Source organism: Puma concolor, chromosome A1 (assembly GCF_028749965.1).
Source record: "Puma concolor isolate L17-30 chromosome A1, mPumCon1.1.hap2, whole genome shotgun sequence".
Classification (NCBI taxonomy): domain Eukaryota; kingdom Metazoa; phylum Chordata; class Mammalia; order Carnivora; family Felidae; genus Puma; species Puma concolor.
The window spans coordinates 60329872-60356387 of record NC_141667.1 but is presented as its reverse complement, the minus strand read 5'-3'; the positions used below and the strand labels follow the sequence as shown (position 1 = coordinate 60356387).

Sequence of the window (26516 nt, the reverse complement as noted above, 5' to 3'; positions counted from 1 at the left end):
GGATGGCAACTTTAGGACCTGGATAGGTAAACCAAAGAAATAGTGAGCGTGTGGGTGGGGATCTGTCATGGGGAAAATGGCCTCTTAGTTCCTGAATGTTCAGGAAGGAGCAAAGTCATTTTACAAATACCTTGTTGAGGGGTGCCTGGGTGGTTCCGTCAGTCAGGTGTCTGACTTTGGCTCAGTTCATGATCTCACGGTCATGAGTTTGAGCCCCACATTGGGCTCTGTGCTTACAGCTCAGAGCCTGGAGCCTGCTTTGGATTCTATGTCTCCCTCAGTCTCTGCCCCTCCCCCACTCACGCTCTGTCTCCATCTCTTTCTCTTTCAAAAGTAAATAAAATATTTTTTTAAAAATCTTAAAAACAAAACAAAACAAATACCTTGTTGAAACTACAGTGTGGCCAAAACCTGAAAAGTTTCTCAAAAAGGCATAGTAGATAGGAATTAATCACTCAGTATCTATTATTAAGAATTGTAACATATTATTCCTGGTCTTATTCGTTTATTTATTTTTGCATCTAGTCTTCTTAGATAATTTTAGTAAACATAGAATATATATATATATATAACTTGTTCATAGGTTCATTTTTGACTTTGGTTTTCTCTAACCCCGGTGTCCTAATACCCATGGTACCCTTTTTCACCAACAGAAATATCACCATGATGCTTTCAGTTCTTCCATGGCAAATTCTTCTCTTTGGGACCATTTTTGCAGGAGCAATCCATGTAGCTGTCTTTACCTAATGTATGAGATTAGTAAAATTACCTCCATTCTCTGCCAGGCACATACTTTCTATATTGGGGTATGGAGTTAAATGAGATATTATCTTTGTCCTCAGGGACTTTACAAACTAGCTGGAAAATAAATAAATACCTAGGTAGGTACCAAAGTCAGTCGAGATTCTTTTGTTTTCAAGTCGTAGAAAATTCAACTCAAACTGTTTAAAGATAATAGGGATATGGGATAGACGGGCTCGTGTGATTTTGAAATACAGAAGTATTTGGCTTCAGCATGGGTAGGTCCAGATACTCATAAGATAGCACCAGGAATCAGTCTCTCTTTATCTTTTGACTCTGGAAAACTCTCTCTTCATAGTGGCAAGTTGGCTTTTGGCAGTGCTGAACAGCTTGGAAACCTAGTGGGGAGAGAGCTGTTAGAAATTTGAGTCATGTACGCATTCCTGAAACAATTCCTGTGGTCAGAGGGAGTGAAGATGCTTATAAGCCTAGCCTGGAGCTGGGAAGAGGGGCAAGCCTCACTTATGTGACATGATCTGAGAGTTGGGGGAGGGGACTTCCAAAGAAAAGTTCTTACCCAAAGAAGGGGCAACAGAAGCCAGGAAGCTAAATATTACAGGGCTCTACTACATATATAATGGATGGCTTATTCCATACAGTATCCTTAAGTTGGTTGGGCATGCTCAGGGGATGACATTAATCATTGGAATTACCTTTTCCTTGACAAGCAGCATTCCTTCAAGACTGTCTGGGTTGAATAGACCATAAACGTAACCTGCAAAAATCTGACCTAGATCTGCTCTCCATTGCAGTGACCTGGACAGAAATAATATTACCAGGATTACCAAAATGGACTTCGCTGGACTCAAGAACCTCCGGGTCTTGTAAGTAACACATGGCTCTCCAGTGCATTTCATTTTCAACTCTTAGGCCTGGTGAAAATGTTCTGCTGCCCTGACATCACACCCATATGCACTAGGTGACAGGACTTACATTCTGTAGCAGAAAGCACTTCATTAGTGTACCCAGGTTTTCACAGGTATCTCATTCTGTGTCTCCATGCTGCTGGCTGGGCTAGACCAATGGAAGAAGTCAATTCCAGTGACAGGGAAAACAGAGGGCTATTCACAAATAAATCAAAAGGCCCAGCTTCTAGGATGACAGCAATGTCAGGTTGACTGACCATGCTACTCTTCCATAGAGATTATAATTTCTTCTCCAGCCTGTGCATTAAAAGAGCAATCAGAACAAAAGTTATTTATGTTGTTGCCTAATGGAGAAGAGGAGAGGAGGGAGGGGGAGAGTCAGACAGGGTCAGAGCCCTTGTTATACACCCACAGCTGTATAGACAGGTAGCAAAATTTGGGACGGGTGTTGGTGCAAAAGGGGAGCAAGGAATATCAGGTTTCCTTGCTAAATATTGAACACTTTAACCTGTCCCTAAATCTGTCAGTGGTAAGAATGTGCCTAAAGGCTTGTCTATTGGCAAGTCTCAGACATTTAGAGGTATAGGAGAGGAGCAATTGGAGCCTCTTTCCTACTTTATTCAGAGGTTGATTTTGACCCATAAGTGTGGCTCCAGACCTGGAGCACCGTTTGGGCCATCTGGCCACTGCCTTGGTGTTTGTTGTGTTACGGAATTGTGGATGGCAAATGTCCACTAGAAGCAGCGACTAAAGTCTTGGTATCTGAAGCCACCTCCTTTTTACCAATAACCCTTTGTAATACAATGAATTTTGTGGTAGGGACAGGAAGCACCAGGTTCTGGTCCTGCATCAGAATTAACTGCCCATGGGATCTTCGGTGAATCACTGTACCTCTGTGGGCTTCAGTTTTCTTGTGTGTAAGATGAGGAATGGGTAGTATACTAGTTTCCTAAGGCCGCTGTAACAAAGTACCACACACTGGGTGGCTTAAACAACAAAACTTATCATCTCACAGTTTCTGAGGCCTGAAATCCAAAACCAAGGTGTCAGCGGGTTTGGTTTCCTTTTGAGGGCTGAGAGAGGGTGGGGATCTGATCTAGCCCCCCCTTCTAGCTTCTGGTGGCCTTGGGAACCCCTGGTTTCTAGATAATTGTCTTCTTGATGAGTCTCTCACATTTTCTTCCTTCTATGCAGGTCTCTGGTTTACATTTTCTGTTTTTATAAGGACACCAGTCAGATTAGAGCCCACTCTAATAACCACATTTCAACTGAATTACCTCAGTGAGGACCTTATCTCCAAATAAGGTCACATTATGATAGCCTGGAGGTTAGGACATCAACATATGAGTTTGGGGGGCATAAGTTCTTCTAACTCTTATAATTGTGCATTTAATGCTTTATGGTTTTAACATTTTCATGTAGTCTATTTATTCTCACTGCAACCTGTGGAATATTACTTGTGCTACGTTGTTTTCCTGATTGAGAAGTAGATAGTACTGGGGTGCCTGGGTGGCTCAGTCGGTTGAGCGTCCAGCTTCCACTCAGGTCATGATCTCACGGTCGTTGAGTTTGAGCCCCATGTTGTGCTCTGAGCTGACAGCCCAGAGCCTGGAGCCTGTTTCGGATTCTGTCTCCCTCCCTCTGTGCCCCTGCCCCCATTCATGCTCTGTCTCTCTCTCTGTCTCAAAAATAAACATTAAAACAATTTTTTTTTAATTAAAAAAAACATTTAGAAAAGAGAAGTAGATAGTAGTAATGATGGTGATGACAACCAATGTATATATGGTACCTTTCACAGACCAAGCTCTGTGTTATGTGGTTATTAACTCCTCTCTGCCCAGGAGAAATAAGGGGCATAGTTGGTTTAGTTGTCCCAGCTTCACATGGCAGGTAACCATGTGGAAGACAAATCAGAAACCTGAACATGTTCTTGCTGACCTCTGTGCAGAGCTGCTGTCCATTTACATTATAGAAATTTTAGAAAACCAAGAAGAAACAGCCTACCCATTTTGTAAATGCAGCCCTGATGTGCGAGTAAGTTGCTTATGTGAGTTTCCCTGAACACCAGTGTGGGGGGGCACTAGGATCTGAATGTCAGGCCTCCAGATAACAGATGTTTTCCCCTTCATGTGTTCTCCAGTCTGTGACATGTTCACGCTTCTCTCACCATCCTCTGGGTGGGAGTGGTGGGGGATGGGGAGAGAAGGTGGAGGGCAGAAGGGGGAGACTCCACCCTCTGCCCAGTCTTTCTTTTGTCCTGAGGAGTCACGTGTCTGTGAAATGACCAGCAGCTCTCACAAGATGTATGTGGGTCAGAACTGAGACTGGGACAGGTTGAGGGAATTCTATGGCTCAGTTTCAGGGTAATTTTATTGAAGAAATAGAGGCAGTAAACTCCTGATTCCAGGTCATTTGACAGCTTAAAGAACAAACATGTAACTTCTCTGTTTCCATTTCCGCCCCCTGTATCTGTAAGAGATTTCCTTTTACATAAGTCAGAAATTTTGCCTAATGTTTCATTTTCTAACCAAGTTAGCAAAGAAAACCCTTTGATTTTGTTACATCAGAAGACTAATAAAAATTCCGATTTCCATATCTGCTCTCTACAAATAAGAAAGTTTAAAATAATCACAAAAGATCGTATTAATATCCTCTGGATGATCTACAGCATTTCTTTGACTCCAGTTTATCTTTTGTTTAATTGGCACATTCTTCTTATTTTGATAACCAATGCCAAAACACTGCCCCTCCCCTGCTTTATAGACACTGTTAATATACTGTGTTTCATTACCTTCCTTATCAACTCAAAGACAATTCCATTCAAGTGGCCCTTTATTACTGTGAAAGAATCTGCTAGGTGGGATAGCTGAAATGCTTTCTAACACCAGTAAAATACCCAGACATTTAAACCATATTTTCCCTCATTCTATTCTTTTCAGATGAGTAACCTAGACAACTATCTTTTTTGAAAAGCTTTCATCACACCTTAGCATATTCCCTATATCTGTTTCTTATTTACAATTTATAGTGAAGCCAGAAAGGACTCAATAGTCCTTAATAATTTGAGTTTGCCACCTATTTCCATGCAGAACTGTTAATACAGTGCAGGTGAATGGGCAAAAGCAGATAAAATGGAGATTAGGGAACTTTGGTCTCATCGAAAGGCAATTTTCCCCAAATAAAGTACATTCAAGAAGATATAAGAATTGCCCATAACAATCCTTTGTCCCACAGAGTGGGAGTGAGGAAGGATCTCTTCTGGTGGTATCAATTATATTCCCTTTCTTAGTAGTCTGTTGCAAGAACTCTGCTATGCCCACAATGTGGGAACCAGCTTTATCCCAAATGGGGTTAATAAAAGAGTTAAAATCCACCCAGCCATCATCACAAGGGGCGATTTCCGATTCTGATCCAGTGTTAAAACTAAAAAAATAACAGTGCCAAAAGAGCTGAAAATGAACACAGTCTGTGTGTCTTTAACTCAGAACAGACTCAAACCATGGACAGCCTTCTGGTCTTCCAGCCTTTCCTGGATCCCTGACCTCCTGCATCTGGTCAGTAAAATGAGAGTGATATCAGTGGCATTAGCACATTCTCCTGAACTGCATCCCAGCCTAGAATTCTGGATGGAAGGTTCACAACGTCTGCATTCACTGATTCATTGATTCATCAAATGTTGATTATTCATTGAGCCTCTAAAAGTCAGGTACTAGGCTGGACTCTGATAGATCTAGGAATTAGATCTAGAAAGGAACCCTAGCTACCTTACCAGTCGGGATGCCAGCAGGAAAGAGATGGCACTCAGAGCTAAATAAAGAATTATTTACCAAAGTGTGGGCAAAGTTAAGAGAAACCAAGGAGACATGGTGCAGTTTCCTGGGTATAGTGACAACAAAGAGCCCCAGCAGCCCTCCGGGCCTCAAGGAGCAGTGGGAGGAAGTAGTTATCTAAGCCTACAAAGGTAGGAGCTACCTGATTATTGGACCTATGGTCTTAGGTAGAGGGACACAATCAACCTGAAATGACTTGGCAGGGAAGGAGGTGGCAATAAATCCCTCAGTCTCACTTTTGTCCTGCCCTCTCATCTCTTGCTGGTGATTTCCATTGGCTAAACCCAGCTGGAAGCCAAAGTCAGAGAAGCTTCTTGAAGTGATAAAAGTTAGCTTCCCAGAGCCTGAGCAAAGTGGAGAAGGGGAAGATATCTAACAAAGATATATTTGCATTTTTTTTACCCCCCTTTCTGAAAGAAGCAGAACTAAAAGATTCATCGTAGGAAGTTGGAGTTAAACTCCTTCAGAAACCCAGTGAGAATATGACACTCAGTCCCCATCGTGTTGCTCCTTGTTATTATTGGGAAGTAATCACAACAAGCTCTGTGATGGATTGATTGATAGTAAAAACCCAGCTAAACAAACCCCCAGCCACTAATATTGAACTAGCTCCCTGGTTAGCAAGATGTGCTAGTGTGAGTCTGTTAGCATTCCAAGGCACTCCTTGCCATATGGCAAAATGGAGAGGGAGAGAAGGGAAGAAAAAGAACATTTATTAAGCCTCTAATTGTACTCCAGATCCTGGGCTAGATAATTTATACACTCGGTTCCATTTTTATTCAGACAAGGACTTATGTGATAATTTTATTTATTTATTTATTTATTTATTTATTTATTTATTTATTTATTTATTTATTTTAATTTTACAAATGAAACAGAGTCCCTGAGAGGTTGACTAGATAGCCCAATGTCACACCATCAGCCGGTAAGAAAGCAGGAAAGGGATTTTACGCCAGATTTGGCAAGCACACCAGACTGGGAGTTAGGGAGTCTACCCAATATACAAATAATTTTTCTTTGGGTGAGTCTCTTAGCCTCCCTGCTACATGGTGTCCATATCTGTTAAGTAAGGAGGGCTAGCCTCCAGAGGCAGAGTAACATGAATGTACAGACTGGAGTAGGTGAGGACGGTGGAAGACTGAGGAGCCTGTGTGCCTTGCCTGACCCCATACTCAGTTCCTGCCAATTGTTGGTATTTGGAAATGCAGGAGCTGATTTTTCAAAAGGAGTTTCTTTTGTGATGTGATGTGATGTGATGTGATGTGATGTGATGTGATGTGATGTGATGTGATAGTGATTTTTAATTATTTGTAAAAAAAAAAAAAAAAAAAAAAAAAAAAACTCACAAAAATGTAGAATGTCATTGAACCCAAACAAAATACCCTTATCATTCTGATAGTCTCAGTCAGACACCTCATACATCCTAGACTAGACTTTTCCTTGATATAAAATCAATATGTTATGCAGCCCAAAGTCCTCTTTAGCTTTTCATTTGTCAAAAGCCTTTATTAGGTGGCTGCTGTGCTAGGCAACTGTGTTAGGGCTAGGAATATGATGACGAGCAGAAGTTCTCACCTTCTTGGGCCGCCTGGGTGGCTCAGTTGGTTAAGCATGCGACTTCGGCTCAGGTCATGATCTCACAGTCTGTGGGTTCGAGCCCTATGTTGGGCTCTGTGCTTACAGCCCAGAGCCTGGAGCCTGCTTCGGATTCTGTGTCTCCCTTTCTCTCTGCCCCTCCCCTGCTCATGCTCTGTCTCTCTCTCAAAAATATATATATATAAAAAAAAGTTCTCACGTTCTTAGTCCTTACGCATAGTGGGAAAGATGGACTTGAAAATAAATGCAAAGACCCAAGTGTTAAGCCCAAGAAGTATAGGGGTTATAAAATGCCTTGGAGGTAGTGGGCTAGCATAGATGCAGTTGTTTTGAAATGAAGGCCAAACCTTCCCTAAAGTTTCCTTCTGTCCTTCTGATTTTCCTTCAGGTGCTTCAGGGCACCCCTCCTCCTGCCTAATCCAGAGGAACCCTAGACTCTACCTTCCAAACAAACATCCTCCAATCACAGATGCATCCTCCTAAGTCTCATTCAGTGACCAGGGTTAGTCCTAGATGGAAACTGTGCAGCCTCCATATTTCCCTTCCCTACTGTTCAGCTAATCCATTTTAGGCTGCCATTTTTTTTTAATTAGGAAAACAAATGTTTCATTGTATACTCAATTCTTAGGATATGGCGTATGCAGGAATCAACCTCACTTAATTAGTGGAGGACTTTGGAGGTCAGCAGAGTTTGTGGCTGGACTAGCTTTTATGACCATCACCCAGATGTTGGGAACAGCCAGGCCCTGAGCAAGCAGAGTTCCTGGCATGGGCAGTTGTCCAACAATAGGGTCACCCTTCCTGCTAGGTGACCCAGAGACAGTGCACAGAGAAGGCCCTTTTTAATGAAGTATTTTTGAATCCTTAGAGGAGGGAGCTCCAAGGGAAGAGATGCTGAATATATGTGTGGTTTTCATAAGAAGCTGCTTTTACCTCTTCCTTTTCTGTGCAACATCCTGCAGTGCTTGGGGGGACATTTGCTGAGAACATTCTTAAAATAGAGGCATGGAAACCAATCTGTCAGGTAGAAGTGTGCAGGCGGCGAAACCCTGGTTACCGTGACACCAAGCTGGCATGTGAATTATCTTGTCCCACCAGACTGATCCCAGTTGGGGGGCGGGGGGCAGGGCAGAGTGTTGTGGGAGGGGCTGAGTGACCATGCCCGCTGGGCCTGATGCCTAGCATGGAGACCCCTTAGACCGCTTGTCCTTGACCGCTGCTGTCTCTGTGGTTCTAGGCATCTGGAAGACAACCAGGTCAGCGTCATCGAGAGAGGCGCCTTCCAGGATCTGAAGCAGCTGGAGCGATTGTAAGTATAATACAACCTCCTTTCTTGAAAAGTCTTTTTTTTTTTTTTTTTTTTTTTTTGTAAATTGACTTCATTGCGACCTTGCCAAAAAAAAGTCTCCAATGTTTAATAAAATGTTTGCTGTTTTATTTAAAGCACATCAGATGCATGTTAAAGAGACATGGAGATCCTTTTAAACTCTTTTGCTTTATTTTATTTTTTTAAAGTCTTTCTCTTCAAAAGATGCTAGATTTGGCATCTGGGCTTTGTTTTCCTTCTTCCCAGGCTTGAGCCGTTGCTATTGGTATCTGTACATGGGGGTCCTTCTGGCCCAAGCCTCAGCCTTCCCTTTTGCAGAGGAAGGAAGCCAGAAGCCGGTTATCCCTGCCATGGAGGCCAGTGTCAGATACGCTCTGTTCCCCTGCATGGGTAGCAGGCTCCCTCGTCAGGCCCTCTCCTCCCCGAACCCCCTCTGCCCCTCACGGGAGAAGGATGGGAGAGTGGGCAGTCCCGCTGGTGTGCCTGTATCTCCTCTGAGCATCAGCCTGTGTCAGGGAGCCCACATGTTTCCAGGAGAGAATGTGGTGCCAGGGTTTAAAAATAGGCTGCTGTTCTGACTATCAGAGGGAGAGATGAAGAGGGGTGGGGATGGAGATGGATGGAGCCTCCATTTGTTTTGGTGATTAATGCCTTTGCAGAAAACTCTTGGGTCACTTTGATGGGGTGCTGCTCAGATGGTTAAGTGGGCAGCTTCACCTTTCCTCAGTTAATCACATCTGGCAGCTCATAACATCTGGAGATTTGCTTCCTGCGCTCTAAGTGGGGATTGTCCCCAGGAGCACTTAGTCATGCTGGTGGGCGGCTCTCTTCCCCGTTTCCCTCCACATCCTGGTTGGCCTGACATTTCAGCCTCTTTCTCCTGCAGTTGGGAATAGGGCTGCAACAGCTCCCTGCTCCATCATCCTCCCTAGAAGGATCCTGTTCGATTTACCTGTTGCCAAATCTCGTCTACAGAGATGGGGTTGGGTGAGGTGGAGGGCCTGCCACCACCATGTTAGCTTTGTGATCCGCCATCTTTTCCCTTGGAGTCATTGCATCTGGGGCAACACAGGTATTATCCAGCAAAACCCTTTACTGCTCCTCTTTTGTGTGAACCGTCCCATTTATTGCTCTCCTTGTAGGTCATAGGTCAGCATATGTTCTGTTGTTGGTTTAAAAATGTGAGGCACCTGGGTGGCTCAGTTGGTTAAGTGTCCAACTTTGGTTCAGGTCATGATCTTTTGGTTCATGAGTTTGAGCCCCGTGTCAGACTCTGTGCTGACGGCTCAGAGCCCAGAGCCTGTTCGGATTCTGTGTCTCCCTCTCTCTCTCTGCCCTTCCCCTGCTCATGCTCTGTCTTTGTCTCTCTCAAAAATAAATAAACATTTAAAAAATGTGACATTTATTTCTTATAAAGGAAAAGAGTTCTAAAAATAATGAATGCTGCCTCTGTTTACATTTTTATTTTTAAGTTTCTTAAACTTTAAATTCTTCTCCTTATTTAGACCAATGGAAAAATAAAAGTATTTATTGAACCTGGTTCCTTTGTATGAGATATTAAACATTTCTATGGAAGAGTAAAATATATAATCCCTTGTGTTTTATGTTAATGTTTATTGATTTTGAGAGGGTGGGGGGAACATGAGTGGGGGAGGGACAGAGAGGAGGATAGAGAGAATCCTAAGCAGGCTCCGCATTGCCAGCAAAGAGCCCAATGTGGGGCTCAAACTCATGAACTGTAAGATCATGACCTGAGCCAAAATCAAGAGTTGCACACTGAGCCGACTGAGCCATCCAGGCGCCCCTGTACAGTCCTTTGTGAAAAGGCCACCTCTTGCTTAGTCTTCTGATTAGAAGGGTAAGCAAACTCCTAATTTATTCATTTCATGATTGTTGGGAGGGAACTAATTGAGTGCCTTAGACATGCTGGGAACTATGCTGATGTTTTATGTGCTATCTGTTATTTTATCCCCATAGAATTCCTGTGAGGTGTTACTACCCTCATTTTGCAGATGAAGAAACAAAGGCTCAGGGAGGTGAAGCCAAAGAAATGTCAAGGGTGGGGGGCAGACAAAATTCAAAGCCACATCTGTCTGACATCAAAGTCCCACACCCTTTCATACTTCTGTGCTCGGACATTAGATGAAGTGTGATCTTTAGCAGTGGCCCTGCAAATGGCCTCTCACATACGCGCTTAACTCCAGGGAATATCAGTGAAATATGCTGGCAAAAGGCACTTTTCTTTGGCATGGTGAACACAGCTGAAATACTGTGCATGTCTGGGGGACTGAGGGGATTACAATTGCAGGGTAAACCTGGCTGTTTCTCTACTTTGGTGTATTAAGAAGCTAATGCTAGCTGCTGTACTAGATAAACCCTCAAATCTCACAGCTTAACACTGTAGAAGTTTACCTCTTATTCATATCAAACCCAGTAAGGGTGTTCTTGGTTTCTGGGCCTCTCCCCTTCAAGGGGAGAGTTGGGGACACAGACTCCTTTTACTCTTCAGCTCCGCTATCATTAAACCTTGGCTTCCAAGGTACCAATGTGTGTCTGAATCAAGCCACTGGAAAAGGGTTGCACGTGTAAGGTTTTCATGGGCAAGATCTAGAAAGAGTATATATCACTTTCACCATTATATACCTTGGATTAGAAATTGTTCACGTGGCCACAGTAATCTGCAGGAGAGGCTAGGAAAGGTAATCAAGCTATATGCCCAGGAAATAGAAGAAATGGGGTTAGTGAAAAGGTAACCAGTCTCTGACTTATAGTGCAAGTGATCTAAAGAAATGGTTGGGCAAGAAGGAGAATGGAAGTAGAGGTAGCTGGCTCAGTGTGCACAGTTAGATGGGCCCCTTTAGTTAGGGTTTCCCAGTGTCAGTGAGGGGGAGGGTGTATGTGACATTATCCTGATGTGTTATTCTGGTGTTGGTTTTCCAGTGTGCTCCCAGACAGATGAGAGCTATAGAATGGGAAAATGTAACATATTTGTTGTTAACAGCTAAAGAAGTAGATGGCTGATTGTGCCGTCTGTAGCTCTCACTCCTGGCTTCCCTTACCTGTGTCTCCATATTTTGTGGTAGATTCATCTTTGTCATACTTTGAAATACAGCCTAGAAATGTTATGGGTTTTGATAATTCATTTCTGAAGTACTGATTTTCATTATGAATGGTCTTTATTGGTTCGATCTCTTGAGCCTTAATGAAGAAGGAGAGAGAATTCTGTCCCTCACGTCTCAAATCTGAGTTCTTCATTCTTCCATGAAAGGCCTCTGCTGTAGACTGAGTAAGGTGCTTCTCTTCACATACAGCAATGATTGTCCTTATGACAGCACTGATCATACCATGTGTTAATTCTCTATTTGCCTGATTGTTCCTCCCCAAAACCATAAATGTGTTAAAGTCAGAAATCCTGTTTCATTAGGTCTTAATCTCAGAGCTTTGCACAAAGCATGATGGTTAGTGCTTGTGGAATACTTATCAAATACTTGGGTTTTTGTTCCTTACCAGTGGTTCTGAACTGGGACCAATCCACCCCCCATCCCCACCCAGAGAATACTTGGCAATGTCTGGAGACATTTTTGGTGGTCACAACTGGAGGATGCTACTGGTGTAAAATGGGTGGAGGTCAGGAATGCTGCTAAACATCCTACAATGCACAGGACAGTTCCCACAACAGAAAATTATCTGATCTAAAATATTAACAGTGCTGAGGGTGAGAAACTGTGCTCTTTATTTACTATGTGTCAGATAGCATCACAGACACTTGACGTATGCCATCTCATTTAATCTATACAATATTATGAGGTTAGAATGACTGTGTCCCTGACATGACAATATAAAATTCAGAGCATTGCCTTTAAAGTTGTATTGTTAAATATGTCTTCCCTACATCTAATTTAGCTACATCTCACTTTTGGTTTCCCAAAAGAAGATAGGGTAGAGGACCAAGTTAAATGAAACCAAGAAACATAAACAAATCCCGTAGGTGGGACATTCTACAAGACAACTGCCTTGGTCTCTTCAAAAATCAATGTCATGAAAGACATGGGAGTTGGCAGTTGCAGATTAAAAGAAGCTTAAGATATAAACAGTAGCAAAAAGTTGGAAGGGTCAATAGAGTATAAGTGTTCTAAGATCTTTGAATTAACCAGGAAGTGATAATAGCACTAATGTTTATTGCCTTATCAAATCAAGGATGCATGTTGCAATCTGTAGGATTGCCTCTAGAAAGAATGGTTTAAAAAATATAATAGCCTAGTAGAGGAAGAAAGGACATAGAATGACACAAAGAGAAATACAGTTCATTCAAATCAGGGGTAAAAGGAAAGAGAAAGGAACATAGGACAAATAAGACAAAGAGAAAACAAATAGAAGATGATCTTAAACACAGAAATATCACAATTATTTTGTATGTAAACAGGTTACTCCTCCATTTGAAAGGCAGAGTAGATAAAATAACAAACAATAATTATATGCTTTATACAAAGACAAACATTAAGCATGAAGATAGAGACAAATTGAGAGTAAAAGGATGGAAAAGATACCATGAAAATATGAACCAAAAGAAGGTTGGTGTGATTCTGTTAATACTACATAAAATAGACTTTTAAAAAAGTAACACTGTTGGAGATGAAGAAGGCTATTTCATAATGATAAAAGAGTAAATACACCAGAAAAATAGAGAGAATCTGTATTTGTATGTGTCTAAAAACATAGCCTAAAAATGCACAAAGCAAATTCTGACATAATTAAAAGGATAGATAAGTTTATATTCATAGTTAAGATACTGTTATTGTAATTAGTGGGATAAACAGATACAGTTATTAGTAACAACATGGATTATTATGATATTAGTGACAATATGAAGTATTATTCATAACAATGTGGAATAATATGACAAACTTTGCAGATCTGATCCAAATCATATGTAGAGAACACTGCAACCAAAAAATGTAGAATAAACATTTTTTTCAGGTGCATATGAAACTTATCAAGCACTGGTCTACAATCAGGTCTCAACAAATATCAAAGGGTTGAAATCATATGGAATATTTTCTCTGACTACAGCAGCAGAAATATTTAAGAAGTCAATAAGAAAACAATAACTGAAAATTTCAATATATTTGGAAATTGAGTATTATACTTCTACATAAAATCTTAAACTATCACATGGAAACTGGAAGATATATTTTCTGAATGTTAATAAACACACTGTATATCACACAATGGATTATAGCCAAAGCCATGCTCAGAAGATAGTGTATAGTCTTTAAGCTATATTATTCAAGTTATGATATATGCTATCATATACTTAAAATGAAGTAAGGATAAAATCTTGATGAAAGAACCCATCTTAAGAAGCTAGAGAAAGAACAAAACAATAGAAGAAAGGAAGTCAGTTAAAGCAGAAGTATATGAAATATAAATATAAATATATATTTTTTTATTTTTTAAAACTCTGAAAAGCCAAACTTTCATTCTTACAACAATAAAATTATAAAAACTAACAAGACTGATCATAAAACAAAAAAGAGGAGCACCTGGGTGTCTCAGTTGGTTAAACATCCAACTCTTGAGTTTGGCTCAGGTCATTATCCCAGGGTCGTGGGATCAAGCGCTGCGTAGGGCTCCATGCTGAGCATGGAGTCTGCTTAAGATTCCCTCTCTCTCCTCTGCCCCTACCCCCAGCTCTCTCTCTTTCTCTCTCTCTCTCTCAAAACAAAAATAAAACAGAACAAAGGAATACAAAAAGGAAGAAGTAGTCTTTCCAATTGCCAGTATGAAAGATAAAAAGGACGACATTTGTATGAATTTTACAGATTAAAATGATAAAAGAGTAGTTTTTTTAAAGTTAATTTATTTTGGGAGAGAGAGAGAGCATGTAAGCAGGGGAGGGGCAGAGAGAGAGGGAGAGAGAGAACCCCAAGCAGGCTCTATGCTCAGCAGGAGCCCAGCACAGGACTAGATCCCACAACCCTGGGATCATGACCTGAGCCAAGGTCAAAAGCTGGATGATCAGTCAACTGAGCCACCCAGATGCCCCAAGAAGAAATTTTGAACAACTTTAGTTCAATGATTTTAAAGATTAAGTGAAATTAAAAACTGAAGCAAGAAGGGATAGAAAGTCTATATAGTCTTTATTAAAGAAATTAAATCTTCAACTGAAACACCCCACCCAAATCCATCTACACTCAGATGGCTTAACTAGTGAATTCTACCGAAGTTTTGAGGAATAAATAATATCAACATAAACTTATTGTATAAAAAGAATGGACATTTGTCATTTGGACAGTATAATTTTTATGGCAAAATCCAGCAAAAACATTTCAGGAAAAAATATAAATCAACATATTTTATTAATATTTATATGAATTTCCTAACAACGTATTAGCAAAGAGAATTTAGTGGTACATGAAAAAGATATATTAACCACCAAGCTTGAATTATTCAAGGAATACAAGGTTGGTTTAATATTTAAAGATCCCTCTCCTATATAAAAAAATGCGAAACAACTAGGATAGCAAAGCCAAAGACACACACAACATCTACAATAAAACTAGTTTACAAAGTATCTTAGTAAACTCTTGCACCCCTGATAAAAGTAGACAGGGAAAAACAATCGATGTTACAAAACCATTGTGTTATCTCATCTGTGTGGGACAAAGCAGAGGCAAGCCAATTGAAATTCTTATGACTCTGGGAGCAGGAGATCACTTAAATGACTAATATGTAGTCATTGGAAAACAGTGGCCAGCCTGAAAAAGGCTGCCAAAAATGGAGGGGAGCTGGATTAGATGCACTTCATGGTAAGTACAGAGGAACCATGATGTAGTAATGACTTATATAGTAGTTGGAGTATTCTGGGCCCTATAAATTTTTTAACAAAAACAGGGCTCTTTTTCAAAGAAAGGCTTAGCATTAATAAGTAATTAATAAGTAACCTGAGAGTAGTTGATCAGAACAGGAACAATAGTAGAAATGAAAAGAGAACTTCTTCATGAAAGTGTTAGAAATCACCAGAAGAGTTAGATCTCAGAAAATACAAGGCCGTGGTTTTCATTATTTTGTGCAAACAAACAAACAAAAAAAAGCAAAGCAAGAATGAACTCTAGACTCTTGAAGCTAAAAAAGCTATCAATTCCCACCCCTTCCTCATAAAACTACAGGAATTTCTTTCATTTAAGAAATAACCAAAAAGATTATGGTTGAAGCTCATACAAAGTGCTTTTTCATAAGAAAAATTAAAAAAGTAAGAAGTATAATAACCTTTCTAGAAACAATGAAAACATGCAAGAAAGTGGTACCCACGAAACAGATGAAAACTATAATAGAATAGTTCAAAACCAGCTACACAAATTTAAGGTCTTACAAACTATAAAAATACAACAAATTTGAATTAAAAAAAACTCAGAATTTAGATGATTAGAGAAAAATAGGATTTGAAAGGAAGGATAAAGAACGCAGGGAATGATTTTGAAATAAAAGAACTAATTTAAAAATAAATGCTGTCAACTCTGAAGAAGAAGAATGAACTTGGAGAATCACACTATCCATTTTCAAGACCTACTGTAAATCTACAGTAATCAAGACAGCATGGTATTGATGAAGTAATAGACATATGAATTAGCAGAACAGAACTAAAAAAAAAAAACAGAAATAGACTTATTCAAATATAGTCAACTGGCTTTTAACAAAAGTGCAAAGACAATTCAATGGAGAAATAGTCTTTTCAACAAATGATACTGGGACAATTAGATGTTCATATGTAGATAATTGAACCTAGATATAAACCTTATATCTTACACAGAATTCAATTCAAAGTGGATCATAGACCTGAATGTAAAATGTAAAACTACTAGACTTCTAGGAGAGGCAAGAGAAAAAATGTACATGACGTTGGGTTTAGGGATATGTTTCTTGACATAACAACAAAAGCATGATCTATAAAAGAAGAAAAAAACTTGATCAATTGAACTTTATTAAAATTAAAAACTTATGTTCCACAAAGAACACTGTTAGGGGAATGAAAAGACCAGTCACAGACGGGGAAAAAAATTTTGCAAAATGCATATCTGACTTGCATACAATATATACAAAGAACTTTCAAAAATTTAACAATAAGAAAACACTTCTACCCCCCCCCCCCAAAGAGAAAGAAATGGGCAAAAGATTTGAACAAGTACTGCATCAAATATATGCAAATGGCAAGTAAGCATATGTAAAATTCTTGATACCACTTTTTTAGGGTAATGCAAATTAAACAACAATGAAATATCACCCCCCCCCTTAATTATAATGGCTAAAATACTAAAAACTGGTAATACTAATTGGTGGTGAGAAGGTAGGGTACTAGGGACTCTCATTTATTGCTTGTGGGAATGCAAAATACTATAGCCACTATGGAAGACAATTTAGCAGCTTCTTACAAAGCTAAATATAGTCATATCTTACAGTTCAGTGTTTAGGGGTGCAGAGAAGAGGGGATGGAGGGTTGAATAGGTGAAACCATGGGAAAGGAGGGGCTTAGGGTGGTGAAATTATGCAGTATGATACTAAAATAGTGAATATATGACATTTGCATTGATGAAAGCCCATAGAATTTTATAGCATAGAGAGTGAACCTTAATGTATGAACATTTCTAAAAATCATTTAGAAAATTGGAGGATCCCAACATGGAATATAGACTGTGATGATGAATGTATGAATCAACCTCTTAAAGGTAATGGGGAAAGTTGCTGACCTAAATGAATTTGAAAATGAGCAGAGGGAACCACACACATGAACTGTACTGTGGTTGATAAAATTTCCCACAGGAGTATGGGTTACTCTGAAATCACTGTACCTGTGTATTGGAATTGAACAATGGATGGTGGATGGTAGAGACAGGTTTCTCATTGCTGAAATGCATGGTTACAGACAAGCAATGAAGAAAACTATAATGATCTTTGTGGCAATGGATAAGAGTTGGAGACATCAGTATGAACAAATGTTTAGTCTGATAAAGATATGTTCACTTAATATAGATGGATATATATAGAAATATATAGATATAAAAAAAAAGAAATATATTGATATGTAAATATACATAGGCTTGTACACAAGCAGATGTGTCCTTGTTCTCTTAGCAGGAGAGCCTAGAGGCAGTGACACCACAGCAGCAGTGAGCATACCTACTGTCCTGATCTTGGTTTCTAATACCATTGTCCAATGAAAGGGAGCTAAGACTCTTGGAGAAATGGGTTGATTCTAGGACTTGGTATGAGATAGGTTGTACCAGAAAGGAAGTGCTCAAAACAAAACAAGACAAAACCCACAATTAGGGGATATATGAAAAGAACATAGAAGCAAACCAAAAGAGCTAATTGCCAAAGCTGAAACCATTTCAGCAACAAAGAAGCAAATCAGTATTGGGTTATAACCAAAGCATAAAATATTCATGAGTCCATACTGAAACATAAGTAAATGATTGAATAAATAAATGAATGGGGAGAGGAGAAATCTCCCATTCAGGAGAATTCTAAATGATTTATCTAGATTTTCTGTTCTTAAGGAGGAGGAGCATAACTCTCCACTCCTTAAATGGAGGCTTTGCACAGTGACTTCCTTCAAAAGAGTACTGTATGAAAAAGGGCAGAGCATAGTAATTTAACAGTGGAGAAATGTGACACACGCTACTATCTCAGCCAGATGATCAAGGCCAATGTCCAAAGTGGTAAGTCATGTTGATAGTATGTACCTTTGATACGATGTAATGAAAATAGCAGTTTACATCTGTGATCTCCAGCTCAAAAACCCCTACCTACATTCTAATGAGAAAAACATCAGAAAAATTCCAGTTGAGGGACATTCTTAAAAACATCTAAACAGTCCTCAAAACTGTCAAAGTCATCAAAAACAAGAAAAGTCAGTGAAGCTGTCAGAGCTAAAAGGAACATAAGGAGACATGATGACTAACTATAATGTGACATCCTTGATAGTATCCGAAAAAAGGGAAAAAAAAAACCATACAGGTAAAAACTAAGGGAATCGAAATAAAGTATTGACTTTAGTTCATAATAATGTATCAATATTGGCTCATTAATTGTGGCAAAGGTACTAAAGTAAGACATTAATGATAGAGGAAACTGGGCAGGGGATATATGAGATTGCTCTGTGCTATCTTCCCAACTTTATGTACATATAAATCTATTCTATAAAAGTTATTTTTTTTAAAAGTTGACTGTGCCAATCCCTACTTGAACAACAGATTCATAAGCAAAATAAATGTGGTTATTGTTTTACACCAAAAATATATACATACATATTAATCTAGATACAATTCAAGGGCATATAAATGTAATGGATGATGTCTTAAGAGAAATGAAAAATGGAAAGGAGTAGTTTTTTCAATCAATAAGAAGTTAATACAGAGATTAAGAGGATTAAATACAAAGCGATAGATACAGAAGTCAGAGTCTTTCTATCACATTTATAATACAAATTTCTGAGGAAGAAAACTAAAGCAATTACTCTGAAAAACTCTTTGGCAGTATCAGCTAGAGCTGAACATACACATACCCCGTGACCCAGCAATTCCATTCTTGGCTATACATCCCATAAAAAGATATACACAAGAATGTTCATAGGAGCACTATCCATAATAGCCCCAAATTGGAAACAGGCCAAACGATCATCACCATGAGAAAAGATAGATTGTGGTATATTCATATAATGGAATAGACTGATGGAAAATGAAAAGTTACACCAACACAAAACGACTGCAACAAATCGTTTTGTGTTGCAACACAAAACAACACGACAAATCTCAGAAACAGAATGAGTGACAAAAGCCAGACATAAAAGAATATATATTACCTGATTCCATTTATATAATCTTCAAAATAGGCAAAACTAATTTATGGTATTAAAAGTCAAGCTAGTGGGGCGCCTGGGTGGCGCAGTCGGTTAAGCGTCCGACTTCAGCCAGGTCACGATCTCGCGGTCCGTGAGTTCGAGCCCCGCGTCAGGCTCTGGGCTGATGGCTCGGAGCCTGGAGCCTGTTTCCGATTCTGTGTCTCCCTCTCTCTCTGCCCCTCCCCCATTCATGCTCTGTCTCTCTCTGTCCCAAAAATAAATAAAAACGTTGAAAAAAAAATTTAAAAAAAAAAGTCAAGGTAGTGTTTATCATTGGAGGGCTATAAATGGAAGAGAGCATTCGAGGGTTTCTGGGGTGTGTCATCATCTGTTTCTAGATCTGAGTAGAGGTTTTGTGGATCTGTTCCACTAGGTGAAAGTGCTTCTGGCCACAAAATTTACATTTGTTTATTTTTCTATGTATATGTTTTACTTCAAAACAATTATTTTAAAAGGAGACTTTAGAGACAAATATAACAACCAAATTCAGTGCCTTGCTCTTAATTGAAGCCTGGTTTGAAGAAACGAATATATAAAATAAAATTTTGAGACAAATGGAGAAATCTGAACATGGATTAGATATCACGAACACAATGTCAGGGAATCGTTTATTAATTTTGCTAAATGTGATAATGGTACTCTCGTTATCTGGGAAAGCCTCTTAAGGTTTTGAGATGCATGCAGAAATCAAACATCCTGATTTCCATAATTTACCTTACATGGTTCAGAGTAAACAAATACAGCAAAAGGAAAATAATTGTGGAATCTAATTGGTGGGCATATTTTTGCTTTACACTTGAACATTTTTAATTTTTTTGTAAATTTTTTAAAGTTTATTTATTTTGAGCGAGAGAGAGAGCACACACGCTGGGGAGGGGCAGAGAGGAGAGACAGAATCCCAGGTAGGCTCCACGCTGTCAGCGCAGAGCCTGATGTGGGGCTCAAACTCACAAACTGTGAGATCATGACTGGAGCCGAGATCAAGAGTCGGACACTTAACCGACTGCACCACCCAGGCGCGTTTTTTATTAAAATTTAAATCTTTTTAAATTATCATATACTTTTCATGGAGAAAAAACCCTGAAGCTCTAAAATTAAGGTAACTTGCCACGCTGAGATTTAAATCCAGGACTATTCTGAATTTAGGTGCTAGGAAAAGAAAACATAACTGTCAGGAATTTGGAGGAGATTATGATGTTGTATTATCCAGTTTCCTCATTTTACAGACAAGGAAACAGGCTAGAGAGGAATTTGACTTCTATGAAATGTTAATGCAGCATGCAGTATTTGAGGGGTTGAGTTGCCTTGGTGTTAGCTCAGTTTTTCCAAAGAGCAGAACACAATGGTGTTCTTAGCCCTAAGCCAGAGTTCCCATTTACTCTTTAATTAGATGTGAAGTCAATAATTAGATTATATATTTAAATGCGTATGTGTGGCAAATATATATTTTTAAATTATTGCAAGATTTATTTTGTTTCTGGTAGGATAGAAGTCTGCTTGTCCCACCAGAACTAAGATTGTGTTATTTTCCTTGAGCCAATCATTTAGAGGCCAGACATTCAAACAGCCCATGAATGTGGCTTTTTCTTCCTTTGGCCTCATTTGTATCAACATCAAACACTGACCATTGTTACTAACTCAGAATTATGGACAGGGTTTTCTTTGTGCAATTTTATCGCCTGCGGTGTCTACACTTAAATTACTCTACGTCCATGAAAAAAACCCAGTGCCTGTGTGGGTGTATAAGCTGCCAACACCAGAAACACCACTGTTGACAGATTTTTGATTGGTTTATGTTTTTATTCCCTTAAGAAAAAAAACTTCTATCTTGGAATATATTCTCCATTGGTTCCTTAAGAATTGCAAAACAGTGTGAAGGGTATGCCTTAAGACTAGGGAAATGTTAGGGGAAAAATAAAAACTGGAGACTGTGTTCACCATCACGCCTGGAGGCCTGTGATCATAGACCAGCCTGCTTGATTCTCTCCCACCAAGCCTTTTCCTCTCTGGTTGCATTGAAGGACCAAGACAGATGAGGAGGAGGTTGTTGGAAGACTCAAACCTAAAATCTTCAACTATACCTTATAACCATAACCATAACCATAACTATAACTTCGTATAATGGGCGTTGGGGCCATCTCCCTAGAGAACAAGACTGAGGATTATAAGCTTAGTGATGGCAGGAAATTTAAGTGAATATGTAGGAAGTGTAGCAAAGTAGTAAGGAATGTGGGCTCTGACATCGTGGCCCACACTTACATGCTGTTTGACCTTGGACAAATTAATGAGCCTCTCCTAGCCTCAGTTGCCTTATCTATAAAACATCTGTATATCTACCTCATAGGGTTGCTGGTAAAACTAAATAGCATACATGAGAAGAATTTAGAACAGGGTCTGGTTCGTAGTAAATTCTTGTAAGCATTTCACTGCAGTCTCTGGGGGGAGAAAAAAAGACTGATTATGTGTTCCTGGAGATTCCTTAAGACCGGCATTTTCAGACTTTTTTTCCAGCGACTTCCGCTCCCACTCCACCCTACAGCAGCTCACCCATCTGCAGACAATTCCAGGTTAACAAACATCTGTTAAGCATCTGCTATGGCACCAGGTACTATGTCAGTTCAAGAGTTTTTGAGAAGAATACAGTGGAACCCATGCCATCAAGTTGCTTACAGTCTATTTAGGAAGGCAAACGTGTAATCACAAACCTTTCAACAGGGCAAATAGTGAACCCTCAAGAGTACAGAGGAATGGCCATCTCTACCAGTGAGGCCAGGGAAAACTTTACCCAGGAGGTATCACTTGAACTGAGTCTTGACTATCAAGGAGTACAACTCGTGACCACCACATCAGCAAAGGATTATATGATCTGGGGTCATTTGGAATAGAAACAAGAATAGCAAGGGCCAGTCTCTAAAAGTTTCCACGGGCCCTTAGATCTGCCAATTTTGATACAGTGAGTGTGTGATAGATATTTAGTCTAGTGATTTAAAGATTAAGAATGTGGACTCAAAGTTAGGGTAGACCTGGATTTGAACTGGGGTAAGTCTTTCCATTTCCCTTACTAGCCATGTGTCCTCAGGCAAGTTTCTCAATAGTTCCAAGCTCCATCTGTTAAATGGGGATAATCATTGTTGAGTAGCATTGCCTTTTAAATAGAAACCCATTTCTAAAGTTGGCATGAAAGATTAAAAATGGAAAATATTCAAAATTCTTGACAGTTCTGTCTCCCATGAACAAGAAATGTAGGGACTGTTTTATACTGAAAAGCACTATTGACCACTGGAATCCCCATCAGCAAAATGTTCAGGGTGAGTGGCACAGGAGGACTGAGATTGAGGGAGGGGCAGATTCTTGTCTCTCATCCGAGTCATTTGGGGGCACAGGTTCATTGAGAAGAATGTTGGTAGGACCTGCTGTACCTTGTATTTCTTATTGTCTTTTAATCTTTGCTGAGTGCCTGTACTTGGGTTCACCCATAAATTACAGGCACATGTATTGTGATTCCACTAGACCACTTCATAAGGCGCTCACGAGATGACCCATGTGAAGGGCTTCATTCACACAGCGATTGGCACAATTGTCACTCAGTGTATTGAGTCATCCTTGCAGATCCTCCTCTTCTTCTTCATCGTCCATCATGGGCTAAGAGTGATGGATAAATAAAAAGAGCAGTTTATTTGACCAAATGAGCCAAATAACTATATTTTTATGCATTGCTTTGTTTCCAGCTCTTAGGCCAAAGACCCCATGCTAAATACGTGCCAACTTGGCTTCCTGTTCTTATTTTCCCATTAAAAATCATCAAAGCATGTTTTCTCATATGGAAAATGAGCTTAATAGTATTTTCTGTCTGATAAGAGTAAGGCTGTTGTCAGAAAATATGTATCTGCTAAAGTACTCTAAAAAGGCAGACAAAACAAAGCAAATTGTCATGATTATTTCTATCATCATGTGGGGGCACAGCAACATAGCGGGGTTAGATTGTACCCACTTCTTCCCCTGAATGCCTTGAAGATCAAAAGAATTAATACTTTTTGGTTCATTTGTTTTATTCTCTTTCTTTATATTATACTATTTTGTGGGAAGTAGAGATCTATCTGAAAGATTGGTCTTCTCATTTCAAAGTATAACAAGTAGAGTGCTCTAAGTCTGGGAATATGTCAGCCAAAGTTTCAATCTCAAAATGCTTGTGTCTCTCTCGCTCTGTCTCTCTGGGATGAGAGTGTGTGTGTGTGTGTGTGTGTGTGTGTGTGTGTGTGTGTGTGTGTTTTGGGCTTCTCCAAGACGTGGAGGTTTGGAATGAAAATGGTAATTGACCTTTAACAAGAGAGCTGAGAGCACTGCTTCTGTGTGTTATATGACTGTGAGCTGGATTTTAAATGTTTGATTAAGTTATTAGAGTGTTTTGCTTTGGCATAAAGTACTGTAAATTTACGATTGCTGGCCAAAGCGGTTAGTCAGTGGAGAAGAATAAATTGTTTTGAGAGGTGCTTCAAAACCTGGATTTTATTCTCTTGGAAAGACAGGGTTTTAAATAAATCATGTAATACAAATGAGAATTTCCATAATTGAGGTTCAAACCAGGAAGATCCCTAGGAGCTTTGGAGTAGTAAAATGAAAAACAATATTCCAGGATGCTTTCTTTCTTTTTTCTTTTCTCTTTAAATTTGTGTTTTGAAGGGTGCCTGGGTGGCTCAGTCAGTTAAGGATTTGACTCTTGGTTTCAGCTCAGGTCATGATCTCATGGTTCGTGAGTTTGAGCCCTGTGTCTGGCTTTGTGCTGACAGTGTGGAGCCTGCTTGGATTCTCTCTCTCTCCTCTCTGTCTCTGCCCCTCCTGCTCATTCTCTCCGTCTCCCCCCTCCTCTCTCTCTCTCTCTCTTGCTCTCTCCCTCTCTTTAAAAAATAAAGAAACACACTTTAAAAATAAAATTTACATTTTGAGGGTGCTAACTTTGTTTTTAGGGATCCAGAGACCAAAAAACACAAAACAAACACACATTAAATATATGTTGTCACACAATTTTTGTCTGAGATGTGAATGCTGTAGAGAGACTTAAAAAAAAAAAAGTTTCCGGGACACCTTTGCTTATAGTGATTCACACAGTTAGAGGCCCCTGTCATCTGCACCCATGTCATTACCTGGAGAATTTCTGTCTGGCAGTCCTCACTCCCTGTCACCCAGTAATTTCATTCTCTGACAGCTTTCATGTTTTCAGAGCGTGTTCTCTTCCGTCAGTTAGGAAATCTATCTTAAATGGCAACTCCCCTCTCTTGGGGGCCTTTTTTGGCTTGTGGCCTCAGACCTTCTCCCAGGATCCTTCCACCTGTTTCCTCAAAGTCCCCAGCCTTCCCTCAGCACAGCTAAGCTTCTCCCAGGAGCACCAAAGTAAATAAAACATGATTAAATGTATGTGATTGGTTTTTGTACTGCTTTATGTATTTGATATAGGTATACACTAGAGAACTTTGTACCATACAGTGTATAAATATACCATATATAATTGATTAAGTAGGGCAATTGTGGCCATTTCTAGAACAGTATGCCATCAACCCTCTGTTTGGAACCTGGGCATGTATTCTGATATTTGTTTTTATGGGGTCATGTGAAATAAAGTTAGGGCTGCAGCCCTTTGTACAAGATTGTAGAGCGCTACCCAAATTGTACTGCTAAAACACTGATTTTCATAGGAGATTAGCTCAGTGATTAAGAGCACAGTCTGTGTCCTCAGGCTACCTCCCTGGGAATCTCAGGTTCTCCACTGGCCAGCGGCACAGCCTTAGGCAAGTACCTTAATCTCTCATCTGTACAAAGGGGTAATAGAATTACCTACCCCAGAGTTGTTGAGAGAATTGAATGAAATAATGCATGTTTTGGGTCTAGCAAAGCACCTGACACAAAACAAAGTAAGTGGTGAATACATATTAACTATTAATTACAAAATCATCATGATCAGATTTAAGTGGTGTTTAGCATATAAAAAAAAATCTCTCCTCAAAATGGAAAAAAATGTAAATGTGGGGATGGTCTGTTCAGCTGTTCCCTCACTCCTGAAGGCTCAAGTATATGCTAATGCCCACCCTGGGTTGGACACCCCAATCATCTGTACCCGGCAACACTCATCTCCTCAGTGGCCTCCATGCCTCCCATTCACCCATGATCTTGTAGACCTGCTATTGCCTGGGAGCCATCCTTTTCCCAGCTGGTCCCCACTTCCTGTAGGGTGAGGGCTATTTTGACAGGACTGAAGGATGGAGAGTCCACAGATGTGGAAAGTTCAGTAAAGTCACTGGCACTCCTCCAGCCTTAGCATCTATCTCACTGAAGCATCCCCTGGGCTCAGAATGTTAAAATAACTCTTCCAACATCCACATTGTAAGATATCAGAGAGATTCCAGGCCTGGATCTTAGCAAAATTGAAGATGATCTTGAGTCTTTGAGCATCCTGAGACCCACCATTACTACCTTTAGAGTTTGTGACAGAGTGAGAAAAGGGACTGAGGGTAACAGATGTGTTTGTGATTTTGGCCTTTACCTTGCCCTTAGAATAGTGAATAAGTACTGGCATTTATTAAGCACCTTCTTAGACACAGTGCATGGTTCTGTACAAATACTGCCTCACTGCATTCTCTGAGCTATCTTCCAAGGCAGAGGTTATTGTCAGCATTTTACAGATGAGGTCACTGAGTCTCCGGGAAGTTAAATCACTTGTTTTCAGCCCCACAAAGCAGAGACCGGAGGCTGCAACCTAAGTTTAGACCAAAGCCAAGTGCTTTGGTCTCTATGGGTCTTTGGTTTTGTGTTAGGCACCAAGTAGGTGGGAAGTGGTTATAAGGCCACTTTCTTTCCACCCCAGGAGTGGGGAAGGAGCAGGGAGAAGACAAGGGCTGAGGAGGAGTCCATCCTGTCTCCCAAATGCATGTCTAGAAAGAGGTTGTCCCCCACAGAGGCACAAACATTCAGCCCCACTCTCTAGTCCTCCTTCTACCCCTTAAGAGTTCTCAGATTTACCTAGCTCTATACCTCTGGAGCTCCCATTGCTCAATGATGAGTGGTTAGCAGATATGAGGGTGGGGATTTCACATCCACGTTGATATTCCTAGGGGGTGGCAGGGCCTGGAGGAGGATTGCAGAGTGACAGGGAGATGGTGGGGGCTGCCTCCAACAATGGCCTCTCGTTTCTCCTCTCATCTTCATCC

General features: G+C 40.0%; 1 protein-coding gene across 1 annotated transcript in view; it reads left to right on the top strand.

Annotated features, from left to right (window-relative positions):
• SLIT3 (slit guidance ligand 3) overlaps positions 1-26516 on the top strand; it is a 594085-nt gene that overhangs the window by 44403 nt on the left and 523166 nt on the right. The window contains exons 2-3 of the mRNA XM_025923495.2: positions 1554-1625; positions 8331-8402. Coding sequence (XP_025779280.1) covers positions 1554-1625; positions 8331-8402 — 144 coding nt within the window. The remainder of the gene's footprint in view (positions 1-1553; positions 1626-8330; positions 8403-26516) is intronic.